Consider the following 9,345-nt stretch of genomic DNA (forward strand, 5'->3'; position numbering starts at 1 on the left):
GTACTTTCTGAAAGTGCGTAGCAGTGATAAAGAAATTACTATCGACACAAAAATGTCAATAGTACTAGCTGAGGTGGAAGCTTTGATATTGCAAAATGTTCCAGATTTGATAAAATCGTTGACCGGTTTCAAGGCAAGGATTTTTCCAGCTGTTACATTTGACTCGTTCGCCTAACTATAAAATGTTGCATTTTAGGAGTCGGAGGAAAACTACAGACTTTGTCATAATTTCACCATAGGTACGATCAGATCGGATCGATATCTATCCGTCAACAGCCATGAAATACGCCGAAAGATCGAAGCGGTTATAGAGAATATGGAAATAGGAAATTTTACAAACGAGGCTGCTCAACTGCGTCAGTGCTACGAAGAATTAATCAATGATCCGACGTGCATGGATCACTATGTTCATGATATCCATTGGGCTGTGCTTTTGTTCCTGCTTACTGTAGCTTACAATCCCATAGGAGCTCTAAAGGAACGATTACGAACGGGAGAAGGTATACTTCTTTTCGAACCCGAACCGACGGAAATACAGGTGCAAGATAAAGAAAGGGAAGAACTGATTGCGGAATTGCTGGCTGAGAATCTTCCACTTTCAATAGGAAACGATAACGAAGACACAGAGCTAAGCGATTGGAGTGATTTGGAAGAAAACTCTCACAACAACGAAAAGATTCCACAGGATCTTGAATCGTCAGAAATTGTAAAACAGCAGGATAATGTGTCTGTTAAATCAACTGATGTAATTGTTTTCAACAAAATTGAACCTCCAAAGCAGGAGCAAATTTATCAAACCTTCAGTGAGCTTGGCACTGAATGGTTGCAAGAAAATGTTCAAATGACCTGGTGGACGGAACCTCAGTACAAAGTTAATGTAAACAGCGACCACAGAGGAGCTACATTTTGCGATTTTTGGACTGATCGCATTGTCAAAGCATCGCATGGGTTTCTCAAAACAGAGCCAGTCTCCACCGTGTCTGAGTATTGCGTGTTGAGGGAAATTGTATGGATGTTCACCAACCCAGTCGATTGTAAACTGTTCCGCATCGACGACGATCAGATATGGATAAATTCAAATGTTTCACTAGCCAGCACCACAGAACATGGCATACAAACTTTTTTGCTGAATTTCACCGAATACATGACTATTGCGTATCGTTTACGGAACTTTTGTCAAGGCATTCTAGAGCACACCACCAAAACGTTTCCTGCACCTCACTCTTTCGAATGTTACGCGGCCGGTGTAAAGAGCTTCCTGGATCATATGGAAGCGGTAATGATAAACACAGAAAAAGAACTTATGAAACAGGAACCCGGAAAAACGTATACTATCATAAAACTGTTCCATGAATTAGAACCGGAATTGTTTGTTCTAAAGAAACTGTACGATATTCACAAGTTTTCTGTTCTGGACTGGACCAAATTTCCTGCGCATATTGCGGTAGCTCATTTACTGTCCGGCCTTTTTCGAAGCGTAAAGCTTAGTGCCAACTTAGAGAAAGGGAACCTTGCCTTTGCTCTTCTCATGGCTGCTTTGAAATGTTACATGAATATGATTGACACGTGGTGGACCGAGGGCCGGCTTGATGATTGGCGGGAGGAGTTTCTTGTTGAGAAAACATATGCCGAAAACTCTTCTGCTGGTCTGGTAACTGGATATCAAGCTAGATTATTCTCCAAATGCAAAATACGATCCTTTTATGTTAGCTCAGCGGTTTCGGAGGTCATCGAAAATGACCCAATCATAAAGCTGCTACTGCACCACTCGCTGGAAGCCGGTTATACTTTGAACATTTTGAATGGGTTGGATAGGATTAGTGATATGCGAAAAGAGCAGGGAAGAGATGAACATTTGATCTACATGCATTTTCCCGAAACAATCGTAAATGAGCTAGAACAATTTCGTACCGAAATTCCTGCCCTGACAGAAGAGAGTGAAAAAGAGCACACATTGGATATCGACATTAAGGTAAAATGTAATGACTCTTGAGTCAAATTAATATTTTCATATGATTATTCTTTGCAGGATAATATAGATTCCATGTCGACAAGCCTTCAGAACCAAATACGAGAAATCAGCGATGATGATCTATTGCTGATGGTTTTTAGTAGTACTCTCCAGTTGGTAGACGAAAGTATTCGGGAAACTGGAACTGATGCAAAAAAGATATCTGCTCCAACTGAATCATCGGGAAGAAATCTTTCAAACGCGTATATGCTCTACACGATTCTTAATTCTATTTCAACACTCCAACTTCCTTTAGAGCATGTACTATTTAATGCGATAAAAAATCTCATGGAGTCAAAGCGGCAGGCTGCGAACCACTACGTTACGTACATTTACAAAGACGAATTTCATGTAATGGATCATCTCAAAAACATTCGCAAAGTTTTGCTTCTGGAAGCGAGTGATTTGATGGACTACTTCTACAGTGATCTTTTCCGGCGAGTCGAAGCAGGAGAAAGCTGGGCTAATCCTTACCTTCTCACGATTCAGTTGAACGATATTCTAGCTTCAAGATTTGATGATATGACGTCGCTTTTCACTGTAGAAGTTAATCGGTCCGCCGGATTCAAGCTTGATACAAACACGGTGCTACTAGCGATCGACGAAATCCGGATACTTTACAACTCAAGTCAAGATTTGAGTAACATGATCAACGACAAAACGATGGCGAGCTATAATAGCGTGTTCCGATTTTTGTTAAAAGTGAAGTGGGCTCTCAGTACTTTGGAAATGTTGCGCTTTCCCGAGTCTCAAAAAAAGCGCCCTCCGTATGCAAATTTTGGAATGCTTGACTTGATTCTGAAGCGATTAGCGATGTTGAAATTTTGGATGATATTTTCCGTACAATGCATTCATTCACATCTGATGACTCACGTACTACAATCGTTTGGAGAACAGCTCGATGAAAAGTTAGAAAAGGCCGATAATTTGAATGAAATGATAAATGTACACCAGACGTACATATGCACAATATTTGATCATTGTTTCCAGCAGAACGACAGCAAATCAGTTATGGAGGGAATCATAAGATTGTTAAATTTGGTGCATATTTTACGAGATGAGTGGAATTCGACGGTGCTCTATACGGAAATGGATGCACGTGGGGATATCCAGAACGAAACTGTGATGGAAAATTTTATTGCTAGCTCCCAAGTGGATGAATTGGAACGGACATACTGTAAATGTCATCAGCAGTTAGCGAAACTTCTCAGCCGAGAGGCATACGGAAAACACAAACTGTATCGTAAGTATAATAAAACGAAATTTGACATCTGAATGTATCAGCTCATATTCTTTCTACAGTCACAGGTTTGGCCGACGCATTTAGTTACAATGTACCTTATTAAAAGAAATCAATATTGTAAGCTGCGTTTAGTGCCAATATCGTCCAGTATTTGCTGCAGCTCATCGTCTTCGAATCGACCTTCTAGAGAAGGAATCAGAGCTTTTGCTTCTTCTGGTGAAGCCGGGCAAAGATTGCCAAGTGCCGCAAGCTCGAATTTATGGAGTTTCTTTTGCATCAACAAGCTGTTTTTGAAATAAAATAAACGTATATAACATTCGAATATAAATCAAATCGTAAACATATAATAGCGAACAGTATGAATCATGAAGAAGTATTTCAATTACCTTCTCACACTGGCAATAGTTTCTTTGTTGCGGAATTTTCGAAATTCGTTCGTGTAAGTGTACGTTTTATGGAAAACTTCTGAAAATTCCTGCTCCTCTTCCGAGGATTCGTTTTGATTCTTTCGATGTTCCAAAAGCATATGCACTTCGCTGATTAGCAATGTTTCGGCATTCTCAAATTCTAGCAACAATAGGTATGATTTGAAGTCAATAAGACGGGAACCAAACGATACCTTAGTTTGATAGCAAACATACCTTTCGGAAATTGCAAATCAGCCGCATCTTCCTCAACCATATCAACTGGGTTGAATCCTGCCATTGCGCTAGAATTTTCTTTTGTTTTCAAGCACGTATCAACACGAAGGTAGTTGGATTGAAAATTGTATCACTTGATTTTTGTGTGGATGTTAAATTAATACTTTTATTGCAATAGTTTTCAATACTTTGCGCTTATGTTTTGGAGGTGTGTTTTGATTTCCTTGACCGGTTGGTTTTGTTTCACATCTGTATTAGAGGCACAATGCACAAGCTATATTGTTTTTAGCACTACGTTCGTTTCTTATTATTTGTTGATATTCATTTATTCGGGCTTACGCCATGGCATGAACACGTCAATATGAGATTTAGAAAATGAAAATTATAAGTTACATGTACAAATGTAAATTGACCAGCAAACTTTTGTTTCGAGCGCGGACAAAATTTATGTAGCAAAAGAAGTTAGCAAGTAGGTATGTATAAACGAATACGATAAACGAGTATCACATCAAGAAACAGAGCTCATTCTGTAAACTAACGTAAGTCAATTCAATTCCGTTACGAAAAAGAAAGAAAGAAGTTGCGAACGGACGACAGATATACGGAACAAATTACTAATCATATTGCAGTAAAAATTGTGCGTGCTTGGCATTTCAATCAGTGATATCTTGTAAATTGTCGAAAACAACTATTAGGCACCGATTAGCATGGAGGATGGTAAAGAAGAAGTAAGTTATAGAAGCTGTTTTGGGGTATAGATGATGGCTACCATATAGCCATAGGCGGCAATAAAATGATGCCCAGCTGACGTTGTGATATTGCGTCAATACCGGGAAATCGAAACTCTTTCTAGAGGTACGATTATTTGAGGTTACAAGCTGTCGCTTTGTCGAAAGGAAATCTATGTTTGCTAGAGGTAAAGATAAATCTGCTTCATACTGAATGAATGCCACTGTAGTCAGCATAGTGTTTTGCAAAGTTAATTACATCCAATACGTTTTACTTAGTTGCATATTTACTTATATTTCGCATTTATGTGCGATTCTAAGTACATTTAATTTTATGTCTAATTAAAGTAGATTTGGTAAACGTTTCCCCATTAAGATGACGATTTCGTGAAGGAATGCGTCCCCTGTACCGTGTTAGCAGAGGTGTGATGATGCCATTTTCATGATTGATCGTGGATGGGCATGCAAAACGCAAAGGCACGAAAGTGATAGCTTATTTATAAGAAACTGTATGTGGAAAAGAAATTCTTACGGATTGTGTAGACATTCGTGCTAGAGCAACGAAACGTGCGGGGCAAATGTGAGAAATTCCTAATGTTTTGGGCTGTGACCTCGTTGCAAACACGCAGTACATGTTGTGTCGGGAATGCACAGTTCACAGGCAAACATTGATCAAACTTTGGCGCGAAGTAACTTGTATTCAACGTTATTTCAATCGTATGCTTCCTCCCCGGAAGGAAGCAGGTCACAGGGGGCATTTGAAACAGGGAGAGAAACGGGATCAACTTTTCCTTCTAGTTGAGGTTTTGGTTCGGAAGTTTATCCCATTCGATTAGACGTGTATACCAGTGTTTCCCATTCGGTGGATAGTACAACATGATTTTTACCCGCCACTGATCTACCTATGATGTTAATTCTTCACCAGCACCAGTTCGTCGTGGACGATGTGAGCAAAATTATTAAGGAAGCAATAGAAACCACGATCGGGGGCAACGCATATCAACATGACAAAGTCAACAACTGGACCGCATCCGTGGTGGAGAGTTGCCTTACCGTGCTAACAAAGTTACAGAAGCCTTATAAATATATTGGTAAGTTTTAATGTTCAAAGATAAGATACACTTTTTGTTCGACATGGATTCTTTCGTTTATTGCTGGTTAGTTTTAGTTGTTTTTTAAACTTATACCTCAATCACGACTTTTGTTTGCAATGAGAGTAGGGGAAAATGTTCGATTATCCGCTGAAGCCGAAGCCCAATCGCGCATTGGCTTGAAGTCCAGTGCGTGGTAGTAAACCACTGGACAGTCCGCTACCGATACCGAAACGAGCTCCTCCCATCGTACCAATTTGAGCTGAGGATCCGGCACGGAAACCGATTGTTCCGCTTGAAGCCGCTTGTAATCCGGTTCCGACACCTCCGAGCGCATTGCTGATTCCTCCTAAAACTCCATTGGCAACATTAGCCACACCACCGATGGCTCCGCCGACGAGATTCAATCCGGATCCAACAATATTGCCAGCAGCCCTAGCTGCAGATCCGACTACGGTGCCGGCCGTGTTTACCGCCGCACCGATGATAGGACGGACAATGCCCGGTGTTCGAATTCCTCCACCAATGCCAAAGCCGATTCCGGTTCCACGAAGACCGAATCCTGCCCCGAAACCGATGCCCAAACCAAGCCTTTCGTGGCTGTGATGTCCGCGGCAGCCTCCTCTGATGATAGGACTCACTGTTGTAGTCGTGGTTGCGGAGGCAATGGTCGTGGACATGCTGCTCATGATCTGCGCGATGATCGTCAATAGATTGGGATCGCTAGAGCTCACGGTGATCGTCTGCCCGTTGTAGTTAATCGTAATCGTGATAGTTGTGGTGGCCGTTGTTGTTGAAGCAGCGGCAGTGGTTGTGGTCGTTGCCGCTGCAGTAGCTGCAGTGGTAGCAGCGGTTGTTGCGGCGACAGTCGTGGTGGTAGTTGCAGCAGTAGTTGCAGCAGCAGTGGTGGTTGTTGCAGCTGCGGTGGTCGTTGTTGCAGCTGCTGTTGTTGTTGTCGCCGCAACGGTGGTTGTTGTTGAGAGAGCAGCAACAATTGCGGCAATCGTAGCTTGATCGGACGAAGCGACTGTTACGATGCCTGAAAAATATTTTTAAACATCATTAATGCTACATTCATATATACAGCAAACAGATGAATCGTAGATTGATAATGGCTCTTACTTCCGTTGATATTGAAAACGACCGTATTTCCCGTTCCGGATGCAGTTGTTGCTCCGGCGGCTGTAGTAGCAGCAGCAGCAGTAGTCGTTGCAGCAGCAGCAGTAGTCGTTGCAGCAGCAGCAGTAGTCGTTGCAGCAGCAGCGGTGGTCGTGGGAGCTGCAGTGGTTGTTGTTGCACCGGCTGCCACGGTAGTAGCCACGGTAACACCAATGATCGAGGAAGATCCGAGGACAGTGACACCGATACCTCCTACTCCTACTCCGATTTGGGCAAGCGTTGGGCTAGTCAGCAAGCTGACCGCGACCAGGATGGTAGTAAGGAAGTGCTGCTTCATTTCGTCGAATGTCCGTTGAAATGAGTTGCTGATGTAACCGATGATTTGAGGCTAATCGCGAGGATCCTTTGGTTTTATACACGACGATGGCAAGGTCTCGCAAAAGCGTTCATCAATTAAATAGTCTGTTTTCATCCATGATGACTAAATGGTTTAGAAGGTTGACGAAAGCACGCAAAAAACAGTACTTAATGAATAGTACTGTTCTTTTGGAGAAAGTGCGTCAAATGGTAGATGTGCTGAAAAGTTTGCAGTTTTCGTATAGTGGGGATGATTGTTCCGATGTACTGGAGAACACTGGTTTCAATTGAAACGGACCAAACAACTACAAGCGGTTTGTGTGCATGGATGGGATTTTTAGCAGGTTTATGTTAGGTTTCCTTCTCCAAGACTGGTTGATTAGGAGGTTGCAGTTAGCTATCATATTTGGTGCCGAAGAAACTCTATATTAGTTCATCAATGGAGCTCCGACACTTGAGATTGCGTGCAACACGCAATAATAGTAAGAGTAGGTCCAATAGGAGGGTTTATTGGGTGATAGTTTTTTTGTAGGATGTTGCATATTTTCTAACTAATGTGTTGTGATTGTTTGCTTTATCTTTTATATTTCACTTTATCTCTATCTCTTTTTCTCTTATGGTTTGTTTTCTAATAGTAACGTGCATGATTATGCAGAAAAATGGCGCTGGCTTACATACGGCGAGTTCCTGTTATTGGAATAACGAAACAGATGGCTCTTGCACTGTACGCTGGGAAAATAAGACAATGTACTGCATCGTTTCGGTATTTGGACTTTCGATATAAAAAATATAATGTAATTTTCCCATTAGGATAAACTATTGAAGGAGTTGCAAAACTTCTGCAGTAGCATATAGTTGTAGAAAAAAGATCAATTTGAAATTTCTCCCTTAATTTTCTGCCGCTAATTGAATGATCTTTTTTGTTTGCTTATTTTTATTCAACTATGAACTGTTGATGAAAGGAAAACGTATGGTCGAAACTAAAAGCGCAAAGATAATATGCCGCTTACTGTGCTTTATGTATCATGAATATGAGAGACACCATTTTCTATGAAGGAAAATGCAGTAGTTATGAATTTTATAATAAATTATTTTTATTGATCTATAATTTACAATAACAATTGATTACTAACACGCTTTAAAGGAAGTGGAATCAAAACATCCAGTTCCATCGACTTAAGTCATATTCAAAAGAGGAATAAAATACGGAAGCCTATTATTTCTCACCGTGATGCTTATTTTTGAGGGATTCTAGGTTGAAACAATATACAATAAGCGCACGAAATACAGAACTTCAAAACAAAAGCCATAATTTGCAGGGCATGAATTTAGGGAGTTGTTTTTTTCTCATAATTACATGCAAATCCCACACAACCTGGATTGAGCAAAAAATAAACATGTAGTAATAACTTTGTATTTAACATGTTTTGTATGCATTCAGTGCCCCGTTCAGCGCGGAAAAAATTATCCGCGTTAATCAGGATCTGCTTGTATACCGCGTTAGGCTGTGCATTTGTGAAGGAAACTTGAATGAAACATCAGAAAAACAAAAAAAAACAGATGAGTACAGTAATTAAGAACCGCTGGAAGCTAAAGCACATTTTTGCGTCCGTTTCAACATAATATTGCAGAATTAATATCCGGTATAACAAGTAAAATCACAGCTGTCTGGAATAAAAGTGTTAAGAAACGGTTTGTTATCGTGGTAGAAGAGGAATTTACCAAATCAATTGTGATCGGTGTATGTTTTACGAAGTCAAGCGCACTATTTCCATTGATTGAGTTTGTAGTAAGCGTTCCGTAGCAGTGACATGGTTATGAAGAACATTGAATAGAATATAAGAACAATCTCACAGAACTAGAGGTCTGCGTTTGAAGTGTCTTGATCATTGAAAGAAATATTTTGATTTCATAATTTGATAACTTATGTTACTTAAAATTTAATTTCCTATTTGCTAACATTTATATGTATGTTGTAAAGGAACGGTTCATTTCATGAAAAACAAAAAGATATTACTAAACATTATAAAAAAAATGTTTCATTAGATATGGTCCGATATTGACAAAAAATTACAAAACATAGTTTTAATAACTATTTTGAAAAAGGAAAGATTACATAGTAGATGGAATGATAAAAAGTGTTAACACATATGAC

General features: G+C 40.1%; 3 protein-coding genes across 3 annotated transcripts; 2 read left to right on the forward strand and 1 right to left on the reverse strand.

Annotated features, from left to right (window-relative positions):
• The first annotated feature begins 52 nt into the window (after positions 1-52).
• Positions 53-3,455, forward strand: LOC128731225 (gamma-tubulin complex component 5). The gene is made up of 4 exons (XM_053824331.1): positions 53-133; positions 197-1,972; positions 2,030-3,254; positions 3,314-3,455. The coding sequence occupies exons 1-4, from the start codon at positions 53-55 to the stop codon at positions 3,355-3,357; spliced, it is 3,126 nt and encodes a 1,041-aa protein (XP_053680306.1). The 3' UTR covers positions 3,358-3,455.
• LOC128731226 (DNA-directed RNA polymerase II subunit Rpb4) lies at positions 3,364-3,959 on the reverse strand. The gene is made up of 3 exons (XM_053824332.1): positions 3,896-3,959; positions 3,641-3,821; positions 3,364-3,538 (listed from the first exon to the last, which is right to left on the reverse strand). Exons 1-3 carry the CDS (start codon positions 3,957-3,959, stop codon positions 3,364-3,366), a joined length of 420 nt encoding a protein of 139 aa, XP_053680307.1.
• A 519-nt stretch (positions 3,960-4,478) lies between these two features.
• LOC128730721 (dynein light chain Tctex-type) lies at positions 4,479-9,041 on the forward strand. The gene is made up of 3 exons (XM_053823800.1): positions 4,479-4,623; positions 5,549-5,714; positions 7,826-9,041. Exons 1-3 carry the CDS (start codon positions 4,603-4,605, stop codon positions 7,972-7,974), a joined length of 336 nt encoding a protein of 111 aa, XP_053679775.1. The 5' UTR covers positions 4,479-4,602; the 3' UTR covers positions 7,975-9,041.
• Positions 9,042-9,345: the final 304 nt, after the last annotated feature.

This window comes from Anopheles nili, chromosome 2 (assembly GCF_943737925.1).
Source record: "Anopheles nili chromosome 2, idAnoNiliSN_F5_01, whole genome shotgun sequence".
In the NCBI taxonomy this organism is placed as follows: Eukaryota; Metazoa; Arthropoda; class Insecta; order Diptera; family Culicidae; genus Anopheles; species Anopheles nili.

What these genes read in the sequence shown, in the direction of transcription:
- LOC128731225 (XM_053824331.1), top strand. Translation starts at nt 53, where the DNA reads ATGTCAATAGTACTAGCTGAGGTGGAAGCTTTGATATTGCAAAATGTT. An exon ending in AATCGTTGACCGGTTTCAAG is followed by an intron (nt 134 to 196) that starts GCAAGGATTTTT and finishes GTTGCATTTTAG; the next exon opens with GAGTCGGAGGAAAACTACAG. An exon ending in CATTGGATATCGACATTAAG is followed by an intron (nt 1,973 to 2,029) that starts GTAAAATGTAAT and finishes TATTCTTTGCAG; the next exon opens with GATAATATAGATTCCATGTC.
- LOC128730721 (XM_053823800.1), top strand. Translation starts at nt 4,603, where the DNA reads ATGGAGGATGGTAAAGAAGAA. An exon ending in TGGAGGATGGTAAAGAAGAA is followed by an intron (nt 4,624 to 5,548) that starts GTAAGTTATAGA and finishes ATTCTTCACCAG; the next exon opens with CACCAGTTCGTCGTGGACGA. An exon ending in GAAGCCTTATAAATATATTG is followed by an intron (nt 5,715 to 7,825) that starts GTAAGTTTTAAT and finishes GTTTTCTAATAG; the next exon opens with TAACGTGCATGATTATGCAG.
- LOC128731226 (XM_053824332.1), bottom strand. Translation starts at nt 3,959, where the DNA reads ATGGCAGGATTCAACCCAGTTGATATGGTTGAGGAAGATGCGGCTGAT. An exon ending in TGATTTGCAATTTCCGAAAG is followed by an intron (nt 3,822 to 3,895) that starts GTATGTTTGCTA and finishes TATTGTTGCTAG; the next exon opens with AATTTGAGAATGCCGAAACA. An exon ending in ACTATTGCCAGTGTGAGAAG is followed by an intron (nt 3,539 to 3,640) that starts GTAATTGAAATA and finishes TTTCAAAAACAG; the next exon opens with CTTGTTGATGCAAAAGAAAC.